The sequence below is a fragment of the Polypterus senegalus genome, chromosome 5, assembly GCF_016835505.1.
Source record: "Polypterus senegalus isolate Bchr_013 chromosome 5, ASM1683550v1, whole genome shotgun sequence".
Lineage (NCBI taxonomy): Eukaryota > Metazoa > Chordata > Cladistia > Polypteriformes > Polypteridae > Polypterus > Polypterus senegalus.
Window position 1 is genome coordinate 891,372 of NC_053158.1, and position 20,001 is coordinate 911,372.

The window sequence follows — 20,001 nt, forward strand, 5'->3', positions numbered from 1 at the left end:
TCAATGAGGGCTAGAGCCTATCCCAACAGCACTAGGCACAAGGAAGACAGCCGCTCTGGACAAGGTGTCAGACCATTGTAAACAGAACTAAACAGTGAACATGTCATTATGGATATTAATATTTTTTTTGACCTTTACAGAAAAACAAACTCAGCTAAATGGGAAGCAAGTCTTGAATTAGGATTCCAAGATAATGAGGAAAACACTGGGAACTGACATGAGGTGACAACAGTATCAGTTGCACTGTCTTTCAGTTGGTTAGCTGGGAAACGAGTAGCTGGAGTAAAGTGAATTATCTTGGTTAACCAATTTGAAATTTGGAGCATTTTCAATTACTTCATCTTTGTATGCATCCATCCTGCAAATCCTCTTATCTAGAGTAGGTTCGTCCATAACTTGGAGCCTTATCCCAGCAAACATCAGGCTTGAGGTAGGTACAACCACAGGATGGGGTGTAGGTCCATCAAAGAGTCAGTTATCACATTTATTATTAAATATTATTAAATTTTTACTAACAGTGAATTCTTTTCAAAAACAACAATAACAGAATGCAGTTACATGCATTCTTACACAACATTAAACAGATACTTTTTAATAGCACTTTAGAATGCTGTGTGGTTAAACAGTGACCCCAATTAGGCTTGTGGCAACTCAAAAGTCTTACACACAAATAAAGTCCACTCCAAGTGATGTAAAATGGCACAGACTGAAGTGCAACTGTTAGTTACTGGTCATGGGGGTCAGTGACAATTCAGTTTAGATTTCTCAAATGTATCATTTAAAAGAAGTAACTGATGAGATGTTAAAATCTCATAGTAAAATTATTGTCAATGTCAATTTATTTATATAGCACATTTGAAAACAACTGCTGTAGAGCCAAAGTGCTGCACAATAAAAAGCATTAATGCAACACACATACATACATACATACACACACACACTAGAACTAACCAGGAAAGACCATGGAATAAAAACGAGTTTTTAGCCTACTCTCAAACATAGTCAGAGATGATGATGATGATGATGATGATGATGACGTCCTTAAACTAAGAGGTTGCTTTTCATAACTTCAAAGCAACACAGGCGAATGTTCGATGACCCCTCAGCTTTAACCAAGTGCACAGAGTGGAGAACAAGAGCTGATCGGCAGATCTAAGGGCACGGGTGGGAGTATAGGATACTAAAAATGTTAACCATATAGGCAGGAGCACGTCCATTAAGAACTTTATAAACTAACATTCAAATTTTAAAATCAATGTTATAGTGGATGGGAAGCAGCTAATTCTGAGGAAATGCGCTCACGTTTGTGAATACCAGTTAGAAACTTAGTGGCAGCATTCTGGACCAGTGTAGTCAAGAAAGGGCTCTCCGACTAATTCCATAATATAAGGAACTGCAATAATCAAAGCTGGACGAAATAAAAGCATGAATGGCCTTCTCCAAATCACTATGGGATAAAAAAGGTTTAAGCCTAGTCAATGATTGCAACTGATAAAAACTCATGTGAGCAACGGCATTTCATGCTTCTCGAAACAAACACTCATACGCGTTTAGTAAATTTTCTACAGTAGACCAGGAAAGAACCAAGCATTATCTAAACAGTGTTAAGAACATTAGGAGGTTGAAAGACAGCAATATTGGTCTTATCTTCATTCAGTGTGAGAACATTTAAAGCTAGCCAAGCTTTACTGGCTGCTTCTGACCATTATGGACAGCATGTATACAGCTTTGTGGAGAAGTTACAGTTTCAGAGAAATACTAAATTATTATAATGCCCTCAAAGGGAGCTGCATACATTTTGGTCTCGTCATGTAGGAATGTCAACAACAGACATGGGGGGCTCATAATGTTTCAAACATACAATAGCAGGTCTGTTAAAGCAGTCATATTAAGGACTTTATTGCATATCCCTGGTATGCAATGACTGCTTGAAGTCTGTGATTTATAGACATCACCAGGTGCTGAAGATCTTCTCTGGTGATGCTCTACTGAGCATCTAAATAGAGCCATCCTTAATTCCTACTTGTTTCAGGGGCTTGTCCCCTTACGTTTCCTCTTCAGCATATGCAAGGCAAGCTCAATTGCATTTCAATCAGGTGACTGGCTTTGTCATTCAAAAATTTCTCGTTTTTTAGCTTTGATAAATTCCTGTGTTGCCTTTGCTGTACTTCTGGAGTCATCTTGTTGTTGGATGAAGCGCCGCACAAGGAGTTTGGAGGCATTTACTGGAACTTGAGCAGATCAGACGTTTCCATTCACCAGAGAATTCACTGTGCGACTGCTGTCAGCAGTTCCATCATTGATGAAGAGAAGCATGGCAGGACCTGTGGCAGCCACACATGCCCAAGCCAGAACACCCCCTGCACAATGCTTAACAAATGAGGGAGGATGCACTGGATCTTGGGCAGTTCCTTTTTGTCCCTTTGGCCATTCCTCTGATGCAGGTTCATCTTTGTCTCGTCTGTCCACAAGACTTTTTTTTCCCAGACTTCTACAGACTCTTTGAAGTCCTTTTTCACAAACTAATCTGACCATTCTGATTTTATAGGTAACTGGTGGTTTGCATCTTGCAGTGTGGCCTGTGCATTTCTGTTCATAAAGTCTTCTGCAGATAGCCATCTCTGACACATCCACATCTGCTTCCTGAAGACCGTTTCTGATCTGTCAGACAGTGGTTTGGGGCTTTTCTTTACTATAATGAGGATTCTTCTATCATCAGCAGTGGAGATCTTCCTTGGCCTACCAGTCCCTTTTCGATTACTGAGCTCACTAACGCATTCTTTGTACTTAATGATATTCCCGACAGTTGACTTAGGTAGAACAAAAGTGATGCGTGACTGAAATGTATGTAAAACCCCTTAAATCAAGGACTGCAACGAGCACTTTAATCATGTCCGATTTGTAATTTTAAACTGTATAGTAGAGGGGTAAATCAAGGAAAAATGACTCCCCCCCCCCAAACATTACAGAGAGCACAGTGTATACAAACACGCACACAATCTCTCTCTCTCACTCATATAAACTGCTATTACAGCACAAAGGATTCCTTCCTGTCTCACCTAATACATGGTGCGTGTCTGGCCACGTGGTAAGTTTACTTTAAGTCTCTAACTTTCCCTGTTAACTGTCTGCAGGCTATAGTATGATTTACTGCCTTTTAGCTGCTGTTTATCATCTTAACTATATAAACTTTGGAATGTCTTTGTCTAGTCAGAGAGGCTTAAACACAATAAAACACTCTAAAATAGATCTACTGAATTTAATGGAATATATAGGAATACCGAATCCTTTGCAGAATGATTTCAGAACATTTAACAAAAAGTAATGCTCAAAATAATGTAGCTGTGAAATTGTTTATAGCGCAGTGTACACACTGTGTATTTAATTTTGCTTACAAAGTGACAAGAGACTCCATTCTTATTGTTATTTCTAATAATAATAATTACTACATTTTATTTATATAGCGCCTTTCCCATGCTCAAGGCACTTACAGAATATAAGAAAGAACGTCAGGGTGTACAGTATATAGCATTGTACAAACCAAATAAATAAATAAAGAAGATTACGACAGTGAATTCAGAGAAAAAAAGCCTAAGAGACAACATAATCGATGGTCTCGCACACACATACAGGTTACATGAGCATCTTGACAGAGAGGTAATCTGAGAGAAGGTAATAAAGTCAAGTTGAGCTAAAAGCCTTCCTAAACAGATGAGTTTTGAGTTGTTTTTTTTAAAAGATTTCATGGAGTCAGCTGACCTGATTCATTTCGGTAGGTCATTCCAGAGTCTGGGCACTCGCTATACAGCTGAAGGCCCTGCTGTCACCCATGGAGTGTAGATTAGTGTGGGGCACAACAAGATTTCCAGAATCAGAGGACCTTAGTGAGTGGGCAGGCACATAGTGATGGAGAAGGTCACTGATGTAGTTTGGTGCGCGGTTATTTAAAGCTTTGTAGGTTATTAGTAGGATTTGATATTCGATTCTGTATGACACAGGGAGCCAGTGAAGATGGAGCAGGATGGTGTGATGTGCTCGCTGCTGCTGGTACGAGTGAGGTCTCTTGCAGCTGAGTTTTGAATAAGCTGGAGCTGTGATACAAGATTAGAAGGGGCACCTGCCAGCAGTGAGTTACAATAATCGATGCGGGATGTGATAAAAGCATGGACAAGTGAAAAGGAGAGGAAGGAGCGAACACGGGATATGTTACAGAGGTGAAAGTAAGAAAGTTTCTTAATGTGATTTATGTGGGCTGAATAAGAGAGGGAGGAATCAAAAATGACACCAAGGTTCTTTGCAGTAGAGGCAGGTCTGATGAGATCACCGCCAAGATGGACTGGAAAGGAGCTTGTTTTATTAAGTTGAACTTTAGCCCAGATTTGCAGGAGTTCAGTTTTGTTGCAATTTAATTAGATGAGTTGAGTTATCTTTCATTTCTTGCTTTTACAGTTTACTAACCTTAAGCAATAGATGCAGTGAGTTGGTGTACAAGCGACTTGAATGCACAAAACCTCTCTTAATATTTTATTAGCTTATATTGGGGACTGGTTTTGCTGTCAGGGAGCATGTCAGAATAGTAAAAGAGGACAGCTGACAGAGACAACCCACGAGAATGTTTAACTTTTGCTGTTCACAAACATCTCCTAACTGCTACTCTAAACTTACTGGAATCTGTTACAGATACATTTGTTCCAATATAATATAATGCTGATCCTCTGGCTAGGATGTTGGACATTCCTGGGTCCACAGTTCTAGATGCTGATCCTCCAAGTATCTGTGAACCACCCAGTCTCATTGACACTGCACAGGTGGTGAAACAGCCGAGGGTAGGGAAGGCTATAGTGATAGGGATCTGTGGTATCTGGGGTGAACTTGTCCAGGCTGTCATCCAGGCATTGCCAGCAATTTATGCTTCCATTTGGGAGACATGCATCATCCCAACTGAGTAGAAAACTGGACTTATTGTAATTATCTGGGAAGGGAAGGGTGATCGCCTGAATTGCAGCAACTAAACAATGCTCTTGGTGCCAGATAAGGTCCTTGCTAGAATCATCCTGAAAAAGATCCATTATCACTTGCTCACTTAACAGTGACCGGAGCAGTCTGGTTTTTACGCCTAGTCCACCATCAACCATATCCTGGCACTTAAGGGTTTTGGTGGAGCACAAATATGAATATTGGCAGAATTTATCCACAATCTTTGTCAATTTCCGTAAAGCGTTTGACTTTGTGGGACATCCTCAGACTTCCCGGGCCTCCCAAAGTTGCTGGATATCATAGTCGGCCTGTACACTGGTACCATGTGGGCTGTGCAAATTGGAGGCAGAACCTCTGCGCATCACCCCAGTTAATTCTGGGGTTCGTCAGGGGTGAGTTCTTGTTCCTACTCTGTTCAATACTTACATGGATTGGATGTTAGGCAGGGTTGTGGGGTATCGGTTGATGAAGAAAGATTCACTGATCTTGACTTTGCCAACGATGCTGTGATCTTCACGGAGTCAATAGAATAATCAATACATAAAGTCAGGAGATGGACTTGGAGAGCACGGGGGGGGTCATGAGGTCACTGGAAAGGGTTGTGTAGTGCTCCAGATATCTTTGCAAAAGGATGAAGGTCCAACTTTTGCTATATGGTTGCGAGACACTGACTCTATCCAGCGACCCGAGACGAAGACTAGACTCCTTCAGTACTATGTCTCCTTTGCAGAATCCTTGCTTTGTATCCCCTGTTTAACTGTGTCGAACAAGCAGTTGCTCATGGAGTTCTGAATGAGGCACATTACCTGCATTGTGAGGGAGCATCAGTTATGGCACTATGGTCATCTGGCACGATTACCCGAGGTTGAGGACCGAGTGGCTGGACCAGGCCATGGGGACGCCAATGTAACACCTGGCTGCGGCAGACAGACGGTTATTTCCAGGGGGTGGGACTGGACCACGCATCTGCCTGGGGGGAGTGCCAACCAGGATCTCAAGCTGTTTGGTTGTGTGGTGGGTGCGGATAAACATTATACCAGTGCATGCTCTCCAACCTGACCTGACCACTGCCCTTCAGCACCTAGGGCTTCACAAGTATACCAACTGTACCTACCTCTCCGTGAATGTTAGGTCAAGTGGCAAAGAAGTCATAAAAAAATCTTATCTTTTGCTTCTTCACATGTGTTGCTTGGGTGAATGTGAACCTTCATCAACTTCACTCTAACAAGACAAACCTTCTTTCCAAGTCATGTCTACAGCCACACATGAAGCTCAGCTCTTTCTTACTACATACTGGATCATGTCAAATCACTCTTTGATTGAATCTCAAACAACATTAACCAACTCAGTCAATCAGAATGATTTACAATTATCTCTTCAAGCATCTTTTCTTTTCTACAACAAGTTCAAAATATCACTGATAAAGCATTATTTCTGGCCAAAAAACAGAAAGCACATTTCACGGCATGATTTATATTACTTTAAGCTAAAAAGTGAAGATTAATGAAAGCAGATAACTAGCAATGGGATTGAAAGTATCACCTTGGGAGCTTGAAATTTTAAATTAGACAACATTCTGTACTAATAGGGAGAAAAAATATATATACTGTATATGAATGAGCCATTTGGGATGAATAACATGTTCTTGTCTAAACCGTTTATGTTCTTGTAAAAATTAGAAATATTACATCTTGCAGTTGAAAGGTAACTATTGAATGAAAATAATCAAAACATTTGAGTAAATTAGATTACCACAACCAGAACCAAGATATAATCCATTGCTGAAACTAAAGTTGCATATGAGGCAAACTGTTAAGATTTATCTTTATTTTATATTAACTGTGCAAGCCAGTGTTATAAAAAGCACAGGGACCTAGAAACTCTAGAAATAGTCAGTTAAAAAAAAACTGAAATGTAGAGATGTCAGGTAATTGAAAGGAACTACTTTGGGCATCTCTCTCTTAGAAGGTTTTGCTTTGCCGACGTGCTGTCCTCACTTGTGTATCCTCGGAGGAGGAGCCCTTACCCTGACTACACTTCTCACTTCTGGGACGGACGGACAGACAGTGACACACACAAACTTCCACGTGTATAAGTTTATCATTCAACGCTGATACTACACTCTCATCTTACAGGAAATGAACAGGAGAAATTTAAAGAAGAAAAAAAAAAAGTAGTAAAACGAGGTATTCTCATAAGTGGGTAATGCATTTGTCTTCCTTACACTTTGATGACCTATTGTGTCATATTCAGCCATTCATTCATCATTATGGCACCCACATAGCCAGCCTCCCCTCAAGATTCACAATTAAGGGTACAAAGCAACACACATATACACACATACACATAGGGTACATAGCACATTGCCACGTCGAATGTCATTTTTGCTATTCTGCTCACGCAACCAGTGAGGGCACATCAAGTATAACCCAGGCTTTTAGACAGGGGTTACGGCAGTCTGGCATGCTATATTCAGTGGTCTTTAAAAAGCAAGACAGAGGTTAAGATCATACACGAAGAACTGGGCCATTGGTTTTTATCAAATTGTGTTTGATGAGAAACATTGTGTGGGCCAAAGTTACAGAACATCTGATAGGTGGCCAGGCTTTGAGGATCGGTAATTTGGTTGTCCAGAATTATTAACTGGTAGTCACGGGCATTAGGACTACAGATTTGTCCAAACATCAATATTAAAAAAATAAATAAATAAATAAAAACTTATTGCAATATTTTAGGTGAATTCACATAATACAAAATGTGGACTGCCAGACAGACATGAGCACAAGTGGGCTGCCAGTAGACAGAGTTTGTTGAAATTCTTCAAACATTTTCTTCAAGGTCAACTGTCAGCATTCGAGTTTGTCTGTAACAGCCACCTGCAAAAAGCTTTGAAAATGTTCCACTGCTTTCCATAGGGTTTTGAATTTTAACATATATTTACACACACACACACACACACAATTATATACACATTTTTTGCATCCTTTGTGTGCTATGTACACTTTATTATACTTTTGTCAACTGTTCTGATAGAAGGCATAAAATAATTTTATTAATGTAGACAATACAATAAACTTGATTTGACCTGACCTGTCTAGATTTTAAAACTCATCTGTCTTTAAGAAATATTCTGTGCAACTTTATTTATGAATTAGGTTTTCATGTTACAATGCGTTCCTTCATCTGTAGATTTTGTATATTTTTGCGTTTTGCTCATTCAGAAGTCACTCCTGACAGCAAAACTGTCAAACAGCTGCACACCTGTGTTAATTTCAACAGCTTCTGCTTGGTATGAGGACTGCAGAGAAAGCTCCAGCCTGAAGCTAAGTCACTTCTCTTTAAAATTGTGGTGGGTAAGTAACATGATGCTTGTGACAGTAAATGTACAAAATGCAAGCAACTTTACATACAGGAGCATGCAAAGTATTCAATCACCTTGAAAGCCATTCTTATTTTTCTGCCTGACAAATGATTTACACGTATTTTTAACTAAAGGAGGAAAACTCCAAAGTTAGTATTTGCGTAAGTATTTAAACATCTGTTCTATGGAAGCTCAAAGTTTACACCAATGACAAATGAACCACAAACAATACAAAGGTGACAGTCATAATTAAATGTAGTTACATCCTACTTGAGTCCTTCCCATCTCTCTGGATATAAAAAGCTCTCTTCGTAAGGGCATAGTCTTTGTTGGACAATCACTGCAAAAATGAAGACAAAAGATCTTTCTGGTGATGTGAGAATCAAATTCACAAATGCACATGGCAGAAGACGACTAACAATAAATACTGAAGAGTCCGACTGTCCCATTAAGCACTGCTGGATCCATCATCTGAAAATGGAAGGTTCATCACAGCACCCATACTCTAATTAGAACAGTCCATCCCTCAAAACTAAATACCACAGGAAGACTTCAAATGGTGAGATAGCCCACTGAATATCCAACTGTCACTTTCAGAAGTCTGCAATGCTCTTTAATTGAAACTGCAGTGAAGGTGCATGGGTCCACAATTTCAAGAGCTCTCCATAAAAAAGGCCTCTATGGGAGGGCAACAAGAAAAAAGCCATTTCCTAAGAAGGTCCATATAAAATGTATGCACATATGGCATTTCCTGCAATGCATGAGAAAGACCCAAATGAGATGTGGGAGAAGGTTTTACGGCGAGATGAAATCAAAAGAACTTTCTGGCCAGGCTTCAAAAAGGTTTGTGTGGCACAAAACTAACTAACACTGCCTATGCCTCGGGAAACACCGTACCTACAATGAAATATGGTGGTGGCAGAATCATGCTATGGTGATGCGGTTCATGTGCTAGGCCTTAGAATCTTGTCAGAGTTGAAGAAACAAATTGATTGACACAAATACTACACAATATTGAGGGAGAACTTGTCCCAGTCAGAACCTATGGATGAAAGAAGATTCATCTTCAACATAGCAATGACCATAAGCAGAAAGCCAAAGTGACATTGGAATAACTCAAAAGCAGAAAGGGGAATGTTTTGGAATGGCAAAGTCAAAGCCCTGATGTTTAACCCTTTGAGAATCTGTGGCTCTATTAGAAAACTGCTGTGCAGAGGTGCCTAACCCTAACCCACCAACCTATAGGATTTCTAGAAATTCTACAAATAAGAATGAGGAGAAATCACTCCTGAGCAATATATATAAAAAGAATTAAAGCTGTTATTGTATTAAAAGGGTTCTTGGCAAAGTATTAATAAGTAGGGTTTCAATACTTCTACAGATACTAACTTGAGCTTTTCTTCAGTTAAATATTACAGAAAATGGTTTATTTTGACTTTGGAAATGTAATGTTACATCAGAAGATGTCACATTAAAAACACTGAATTGATAAATGTGCACAAATTTTGTCAAGCAGAAAATTATAATGACTTTCATGGGGACTGAATACATTTGCACGCCACTGTATTTATCAAAGAAAGATAGAGGAAAAAGGCTCCCCAGTCATGGTTTAATGACACATTACGGCTACAGTGAATAACTGAGAACACAGAATTTTTGTTACACTAAAAACAATCTCCTGGTTGTACTGTATACAGATGAGAAGGTTTGGAAGGCTGTTATCCATAAAGGTCAGATGTAGCTAACAATTTTAGCATGAGACTTCAGGTTTTAAATCTTCACTGGGTATGTCTGTGAAAAGTGTATGTTTAACTTCTTAAAACTACAATCAGATCCTCAATAACCAACAGCACATCAATCAACACTTTTTTTAAAAACACTTGAGTTGGTTCCTGCTGACTATGAAAACAATGTCATCTACGACAAGCCTATTTAGGCTCCATTTTCAACTAAATCATAGTGTGAATTGCTGTTAAAAAATAAAAATAAAAAAACATGAAGTTTATGTACCCATCTAAGACATGTAACTGCATTTTATTGTCACTGTTACTTTTGGATATAATTCACTTGAACAAAAGTATTTAATAAATAAGGATTGATAACTCTGATGAAGTCCCTGGAAAATTTTAAAATATCTCAACTTTTAGAACTGCTAGTTTCAAGCCTCCAAATACACCTGAATGTTACATCAGTCATTTTCTTACTCATTTACTTATCTTAAAGAAGATAACACATTCCAAAGGGCAAAAATGTGACAATCTATGACAACTAATAAGATGAACACTTAACTAAATTCACCCCAATTTTCCTTTTAATTGTAAATGTGTATCTTGGCACTCGCCACTATTAAGACTAGGATCAGGTTAGGTAGACTATTGTCCCAGAAGGAAATTCACTTGTGGCAGGAAAAGCACAAAACAGAAGGCACTGGTACACAAATACAAACAAAGAAGCAACATCCAAAAACTAAGATGCTTCAGAATCCAGAAGCTTCCCTAAAAGTACCAGAACTCAAAAAGCATACAACTCTAGGAAATAATTTTTAAATCTGTTGTTCAGTTATGGTATGTACACACATCTGCACACTGGTCAAGCCCTTAGGTCTGAAGTGGTGCTATCAACCAAGGACTTCATTTGGAAAGTTTCCAGTTTCAAAAATGTTGTCTGGATACATGCAAATTTGTTCTTAATTAATATCACTGGGGCAAAACAAATGAATATTGACATGAGTGACAAAGCATGATTATTCAAACATTTTCACAATTAAAATACAGGAAACACTCTTCAGTTCTCAAATACTAAAAAAAAAGAGAACTATGTCCAGAAGTGCTTCACATCCTTTGTTTTCTTTCTTTTTTAATCAAACACTATTATCTTCTCTTTTCTCACAAATGCTTCATGCCAATCAATATAAAAGCAAACAGACCGTATGCAGCAGCTTGCTAAATAAAAAGTAACTGAATATGATGTGTGATTTCAGATCATATGGTTTCTCACTTCTACAGTGGGTATAGAAAAGAATCACCCCTTTGAAAAGCATTCACATTTTGTTGCATCACAGCCTAAAATGAAAGCACAAGTAAAAAATGTTCAGCTATATTTACCTGATGCAACCTATAACAAAGTCAAAGATATAACAGCAATGGTTTGAAAAACAATTAAATAGTAATAAAAAAAAAAAACACAAGAATCACATAGATTGATAAAGGATCACCCCCACATAATGCTTGTAAACTCAATCAGGTTTAAGCAATTTTAATTTTCATCTTAATTTGGTGTATGTCACTGAGAACTGGAAGATTACGTGGACCGCACTGTGCCGCGACTAGCAAGACAAAGGCTCAACAATTTATTTCATGTTTTATGCTTATGTAGGTGCATAGATGTTGAGAGGCAGGATTTCAGAGGGGCGCTACATCTTCTCCTGTTTACTACTAGGATGCCTCACTTTTCTTCAAATTCTGGCTGTGCACTCTCAAGTTCTCCGTCGCTCTGTGCTAAGGCAGGCCCAACGTGGATTATAAAACAGATGATTCGGCTGGTTTCTTTTTGCTCTTATTCATTTAAAACAAGTGCCACAATGGGCTTTAACAGGCCCTGCCTCTTGACAGCCCCCCAGCCTTGACTCTCTAAGAAGTCAAGGAAAAACTCCCAAAAAAACCCTTGTAGGGAAAAAATGGATCAAATGGATGGAGATATATATATAGATAGAAGGGCGGCACGGTGGGCGCAGTGGTAGCGCTGCTGCCTCGCAGTTAGGAGACCCGGGTTCGCTTCCCGGTCCTCCCTGCGTGGAGTTTGCATGTTCTCCCCGTGTCTGCGTGGGTTTCCTCCGGGCACTCCGGTTTCCTCCCACAGTCCAAAGACATGCAGGTTAGGTGGATTGGCGATTCTAAATTGGCCCTAGTGTTTGGGTGTGTTTGTGTGTGTCCTGCGGTGGGTTGGCACCCTGCCCAGAATTGGTTCCTGCCTTGTGCCCTGTGTTGGCTGGGATTGGCTCCAGCAGACCCCCCGTGACCCTGTATTCGGATTCAGCGGGTTAGAAAATGGATGGATGGATGGATATATATATCTATATATGAGAAGAACCTGCCCAACTGCAAGCACCACCACCTCACCATGCTCACAAACGTCAACAATAGATGATAGATAAATACTGTAGATATGAAAGGAACTATATAATAGATAGACATCAACAAACACTACTTATCACAGTCACCATATTGCACCCTAAATTGGAGACTGTATGGACCCTCGTTTTGTTGAGTGTCCATACTACACAATTTAGTATCTCAGTCTCACAAAAGCCCGCTTTCTCACTGCTTTCTTTGCTCATCGATTGACTGTAACCTTGCTGTTGTACCCTTGCTTGTGTCATACAAAGTGTGATTTCCAGTGCAGGAACATTTACTGTATCTATTAATTCTGCTTGTGTGCATCATCAGAGTGGAAAAATGAGGACAACCAGTAAGGAATGGTTCCAAACCTGTTTTACCTTGGACAGCTAGTGCTCACCTATTTTAGAACACTAAATTTGATTCAGTTGTGCAAATCTGACTTAGAATCAACCTATAGATGTTCAAAGAGGGTATGTTGAAATAAGGTTTTCACTGTAAACCTTGTGGGGGGCCTGTGTGTGGTAAAGGATAGGAAGGGGAGACCTTGGTCTTTCTTACAATTTCACTTCTCTCTCTATTCATAAATTGAAGTAAATTAACCCTTGCCAGCTGAAACAGATAATTTGCACAGGCGTCCCAACTTCTCTTGATTACTTTAAAACCCTCAGTCTGTCTTAAAGCAGAGTTGGAATAGACTACGATACTATAACCTCTGCAGAACATCTGTAGGTTGCAACCCAATAGTTGTTCCCTGAAGAAAGCCCATATTCCTAATATTCTGATATTTCTTTTTTTCCTACCCTAAACCTCTGACAGTTTACTGCTTACCTTTTCATCATTTTAGGTCATTCACTGCATTTCAAGTCCCACTCAGACACACATCCTCTTGAGGTCAATTTATAATTGCCAAATAACCTCAAATGTGTCTATGGTGAAGCGATAGAAAAACTGGAATTTCAAGAGGAAAACCCACGCCGACAACTTCTAGGTACAAGACTCAAATTGAAGGCGCTGGATCTGCGAGACAGAAGTATTGCCCAGTATACCTTCATGTCACCCTATTTACCAAGCTACTGTATTGGCTCAATATAAAAACACAGCATTTCGAAGAAAAGCGGTCTTTAACTTTAATGGGTAAAGAATCACAGTTTTTTTTAATCATAAGAATATTTTCTACTTCAGAATGTTACATAAACAAATAACCAATAAGAATAACATGGATATTAAAATAAATAAAACACTTTAGTGATATGAGTAGAAGAGTCTATGGGAAGACAGATATTACTCAAGCATGTGGCTAGAGGTATAGTGTGTTTTGGCAAAAGATAATTTATGCATGTAAAAGCAGATATGGGTACTAAGCTTAAAAGAAATGTAGCTGTATATAACTTTAAAAAAACATAAATTAGTGAGTGTACAACTTTAACAATTTATTTGTTTTCACACTGCAGCACAAATCTATGAAATTAGTTACATTGGGTGTGTATTTAACTAGCTAATATCTAAAAGTAAGATATCAATTTAATTCATAAACTATGATGATATTTGTCATAAAATGTTACAATTTAGAACTTATGAAAATGATAGGCAAATTCTCTTTAAACACAAAAAATACAAATCAAGTCTGGTTGCATACCTCTAGTGGCAGACCACTCTGTGGCTGTTCCAGCCCGTGGGACTCATGCATCACCTCATGAAAATGATTAAAGTACATTTAACAAAACTATTTTCAGATATTGGACTGTGACATTGTCTTGCAAAAAATATTATAGTACTGTAGTAGCCAACTGACTGCCCTGAAGACAGAAGAGAATGAATGTTTGATTGACTGTGACCCGTCACACAGGTACATGGTGCATTGAATAAGATAAATCTTGAGAAGGTTTTTGCTGAAAGACAGAAGATTCAAGAATGCAGGCAGTGGCTCCGGGGATAAAATAAATAGCAGCCCAAAGCAGAAGAGGAGGATGTTTTAAAAAGGGGGTAGCAGGCAATAAGCACAACAATATAACAAACACACAAGCTAACAAATGTTCACTCAAGCGTTTGATAGATACTTTTGCCATGTCCCCAGTTGTGCGGCATGGTTAGGAACTCTGATTGTTCTTCCTAATGCCACACTCTTGCCTGGTGATTCTCCAAAAACTATCATCATGTTCTGCACAGGTTATACTGTATTGCCTTTTCCCAACCTCAAATGAATGTCTGTCTGTCTGTTTGCATTCTTGAATCTTCTCAGACTTGTGGAATGCAGGGCTATGTGTACTTGAGGGATACATTGCTGTCAATCAGTTATATAGTCCCACCCCCATTTCCAGAACAATCAGATGGCTGTTACAATATTAACATTTCCACAAGACAATAGGACAATCTAAAATGTAAAAATACTATGATCATTTCTGTTAGAAGCAGTTAGGGTCCTATTGGCTGGTGCAGCCACAGAGGATCCGCAACCTGAGGTATGCAGAGAGACTTTAATTAAGTATTATAACAACAATATTATAGTATATATATTAAATTTTGATATTGTCTCCAGGAAACACTATATTGAAATGACAGTATTTTTAGATTTTAGACATTAGTTAATTAATCACGTAAAACTAGTTTAAAGGTGGGTTTCCACTACAGTAGAAATAGTAATCTTATTTATTGCAGTTGTGCACTCATTAATTTATTATATTAAGCTTTGTTTTAGATTCTTCATTAGGGTTGTGTAGTATTCCGGTACTGAAAAAGTCCAGGAAACCCCCGTATTTTAAAATGGTATGGTACGAGCATTTTAGGATTTGTAGTAACTTAAACATCAGTCTTCCTCTCAATCCCATTCCCTCAATACTCAGTATTGCAAACATGGAGTAACATCCACATTGTGCAATTCACAAAACGAAACCAGAGGCTTTGACATGATCAGGACTTCACAGGGAACACAAACACCAACTCTTGCGGCCCTCCTATTGCTTCAAATTAATTGGGACTTCAATTGGGAGACTTGTTTCTTCAACAACTGCACACTTCCTGCAATCAAGTAGAAAATGTGGCATGATGCACCATAGGGGCATGCAACTATGCACCCAACTCTTCAAGCTGGAATAAGATAGGGTTGGTGGGATCTGGAGTTATTTGCTTCTAAACAATTTTGACACAGGTTCTAAGGTCCAAAAGCTGGTATCGCTACTGATGTCAAATTTTTAGTACTGATCCAACATTACTCTGTACTTGACATTTACAGCCACAAGCCCCTCAAATGATGTCACATAGTACCATGACTAAGAAGTCTGCCAGTGAAGGTCAGCAGCCGGACTCAATTAGATATTGGGGTTTACTACCAAACTGAGGTAAGATGGGATAGATAAAGAGAACTATATTTGTTGCCCCCCTTAAATACACACCAGGTAAAAAGAGCAATCACAGCCACAGTGAGGCATAACAAAAGCACATTACCAATTTTCCAGAATTTGTTTGCTGTAGGTACTTAATGTCTGCATGCCAGAGAGAGAAGGCATGGCCTTTTCCATAACAGTCATAGGTCTTGTCTTCATTTTCTGCTTTGCTACTACCTCCAATGGATCATGGGTACACCTCATAACTAAGCCTGCTTTCTTAATCAAAGCATGCAAATCAACACAGCAATTGTAATTTTAAAAAATGCCAAGTACACCATACCTACTGCAAATTACATAAATGGCACAAGACCTGGTACGCAACACGAGAAAATATTAAGCACTATCTTTCAGAGGTAATAGGTTAGTCTAATCCTCCCGGAGCACTAGGCACGAGTTATGCTTTTGACGAAGTAAATGGCTCACAGAAGCATTACTGTTCACTTTCTAATTAGCTTTCAGAGATCTTAAAAACAGAAGACTACTAATATCTCAAGAAACGTAGCGGAAATTCATGGAAAAAGTGAGAGAAAACAGGACGTTGTCTTTCACACTGCTCATCTCAGGAATGCTCTAAACAGCCTTTATTCAGGCTGGGTATAAAGACAGATTTGCAGTACGCATTACTACAGAATGTTATTGGCTCACTGCCTATGAATTACTTGAAAGGGGGAGGAACAATCTAAGCAAGTGCCAGCTGTGATTTTACGGCTGCCTTTGGGTTACTGACAGAATAATGTATAATTTTCTCAACAGCAAGATGAGCACATTTTTATGTAACTAATCCATTTCCATCATTGTGTGCTAAAGTGCCACAAGAACCTTAATATTAAGTGCGTATAAATTCCACAGTGTTACTGTACAGCCTTTTAGGCAGGCCATCCTTTATGATTACGTAATACTGGAACCACGAATGTAAATTTTCAAGGTGTATTGATAAACCAGTAACATGTAGACAACCCCCCCCACCCCCTCAAAAAAAAAAAAAAAGCATAGCCTGGATAGTGATGACAAACAGTAAAAATATAAATATCCCAGATACTTTATGTTCTAACTATACATATTAGCAACTTTACTAAAGGGACCGTTAGAATCGTATCAGACCATATTCAAACCTGAACTTAAAGGAGACAATAAAGAAAGAATCCAAAAATGTAACAATTGTTATGAGTGACTGACGGATGTTTACAAGCAACCTCAGCTTGGCACCCAGTTAGTCTTCTCCACCAAGAAAAATTCAAATTTATCAAAAAACTGAATGTGGATTCAGAAACAACAAAAAATAATAATGCAGGGAAATCTTATCCTTGACTATAAATAGAGGTGAATAGTTGCACTTACCACCCTAGCTGCTCTCTCCTGAGATTCACATTTTCTACAAAACCAGGGTCCTGTAGGGACTTGTACAATGCCATAACATGCTGCAATTGGGATAAAATTAAAATGAGAATGGTTTACATGTGTCTGCACCACTACACTCAGGATATGCATAAAATAAAAAACCATATTTACACACATTTATTAATGGAGCAAAAAGGTGAAAAAAAATCAGCGTACCATATTAGTATCCAGACTGCAGAGAATAAAGTTCTTATTTAATGGGCACTGAGAGATTCAAATTAATGTTTTGCAAGCATTCCTTATATGAACACGGCTTCATTTTACAGAAAATGCCCTTTAAATTAATGTGCAGTTCTTTTAACAGCACAATCAAAGATGACACAGTATTGTGTATGGTATTATGTATACTTCTGCAGCAAGGGCATCCCTTGTATTAGTGGATAATATTTAAGCCAAAAGTTTTGATTGTGTTGTAGCTTACCTATTTATTATAATAGCACTCAAGATTTTTTTTTAAGTAATTAACTTGCATTTCTACTATAAATTATTTTGAAACTATATTTAGACAAAAAGGATGTATTGGGAGAAATTGATTTATCCAAGGCTTCAGCTGATGAGTACATTTTGCATAGTTCTGTAAAAATGGACTATTAGTGTAGTTTATCCATCAGAATGTGTTCCAAGTTATTTGTCAGTTATTAAAACCTTGGCACACAGAGTCATGCAAAAGATGCTGGGTGTTGGAGGTCAATATGTGAAGATATACTGTACTGCTGTTCATTAGCCACACTGGTTACCCTTTATACAGGCACATATCAAATGACATCATCACTGCTTTTGGGTCAGTCTAAGTGAAATCAACAGAGACCATCCAAACAACTGACTCCACTTGGCTTTATACTTTTATGGAAATAACAAAGTTGTACCCAAAAACTCGTGAGTCATATTATATGCTTGTGTCTTCATTGGTTTCTGAGATATGGAACCTTAAAAAGGGGGTGTGGCCCTAATATTATTGTAAAAAAAAAAAAAAAAGGTATCATAAGCTATAACTTTTAAACTGTTATGGTTTGATTCATGAAAATACCAGGAATTGTTCTTTAGTATTGGACGTTTTTAACTTCTAAAATAGTTGATCCACATTTGCCAATTGATAACTTGCTGTAAATTGCATAATAAAAAAATCTTTTGTGCTTTACAGTAAACTTGGCCCACTATAACTCTACATTAAACCACACAGATTATTCAAATTTTAACAGGTATTACATGTTATAGTTCTTCTTCAGCAACTACGGGTCCATCTGGAAGAAATTAAGCTTCGATTAAAGCGGCATTAAAAATAAAGTCATTTCACAATCATATTCCAAATTCATATTGGCCATGTATGACAGTTAGCCATAAAAAGAACTACATCCCTAGGAAGAACCTTTTTAATCAGTAAATACACAAAATATAAAGCTGGTACCTTGATCCGGAACTTTTTTTTCCTAAGATACCAATCATGCTATGGTGTACTACAAAGAAATTCAAAGTATATGCTACAGATAATTGGCATGAGTATCACTGAATTCATATTTGTATTTTATGTCTAAATAGTCAATGTTTAACTCATACATATCCTGCTAGACCTGATTCTAGAATTTAAACAAACTGCAAAGAAATGTCTCTACTTTCAGAGTTTGAACAATGCACAGATGTCCTTTTTCACATCACTACCTGTCCATTGATGTAATATGAACAAGACAGACCCAACAGACATCCTCACTAGTGGGTTAACTGTAAGCCTTAACAAAAAAATCACTTTACAAGTTATATAACACCTGAGCAAATATAGAGTGGTTCAAAGTACCAACTTCTAATTTTCTGCATTTATTGATTAACACATGCACACTCCATTTATATAATTGCTTTTATAGTAGACTTTTCATTATGGTGTGGAATTCAAGTGCTGCTATGTCACTTTTGAAATGTCGTGACCAGAACTGCACACATTACTCCAGATATGCTCTCACTAATGTGTTATACAGTCTGGGCATAAGATGCCTTGATTAGTATTCAACAGTTTGCATTATATAACCTAATATATATTATTTGCCTTTTTAATTGCAAGTTATTTATATTGTTTGATGCTAAAGAAGAACCTTAACATAAGATAGATATGTTTTTGAATTTCCCCTTGGGATTAATAAAGTAAGTAATACCTATAAAAAATTGAAATATCTAATGTGGTTTAGTATGGAGATGTACAGAGCCAAAGTCGCTCTACACATCACAGCACAAAAGAAACCTATACAAATTTGCAACTGTGGACCAACTATTTTAGAATTTAAAGGCATCTAATGTTAAGTAACAAACCATGAAAATATTCACGCATCTAGCACTAACAGTTCAAAAGTTATGACTTAAGGAACACTAATTTTATAGTAGCACTCGTTTTTGCTGTAAAATTACCACACCCCCTTTAAAGCATCTCTATCTCACAAACTAAAAAACATACATGCTAAAAACTATACACTCTTCTAACTTGGTACAATGACAGATTTTCAATAAGTAAGGATCAAATTAGAGGTGGTTCGTCGGAAATATTTAATAAAATATGTTCACATACCACGAATTGACTCTTTTCTCAACGCCTAACCAAGTGGCATAACAGGAAAAACACAACACAAATATATACATCAAGGACGCTGTGAAAGCACAAGGGCACATCATTACGTTTTAAAAGCACTGCAAGCACATCTACACAATTCAAATTTGTACTACCAATTTCTTATAAGAACGTAAGGACACAGGAAATCTGACAAACTACAGGAGTCCATTCTGT

General features: G+C 38.0%; 1 protein-coding gene across 9 annotated transcripts in view; it reads right to left on the bottom strand.

The window, feature by feature from the left end:
• Positions 1–20,001, bottom strand: part of mllt10 (MLLT10 histone lysine methyltransferase DOT1L cofactor) — a 182,176-nt gene that overhangs the window by 117,571 nt on the left and 44,604 nt on the right. For 5 of the 9 annotated variants that reach the window (XM_039754252.1, XM_039754251.1, XM_039754253.1 and 2 more), the window contains one exon: positions 17,178–17,257. The exons of the other annotated variants lie outside the window; for them this stretch is intronic. In XM_039754252.1, coding sequence (XP_039610186.1) covers positions 17,178–17,257 — 80 coding nt within the window. The remainder of the gene's footprint in view (positions 1–17,177; positions 17,258–20,001) is intronic. 9 annotated transcript variants of the gene reach the window in all.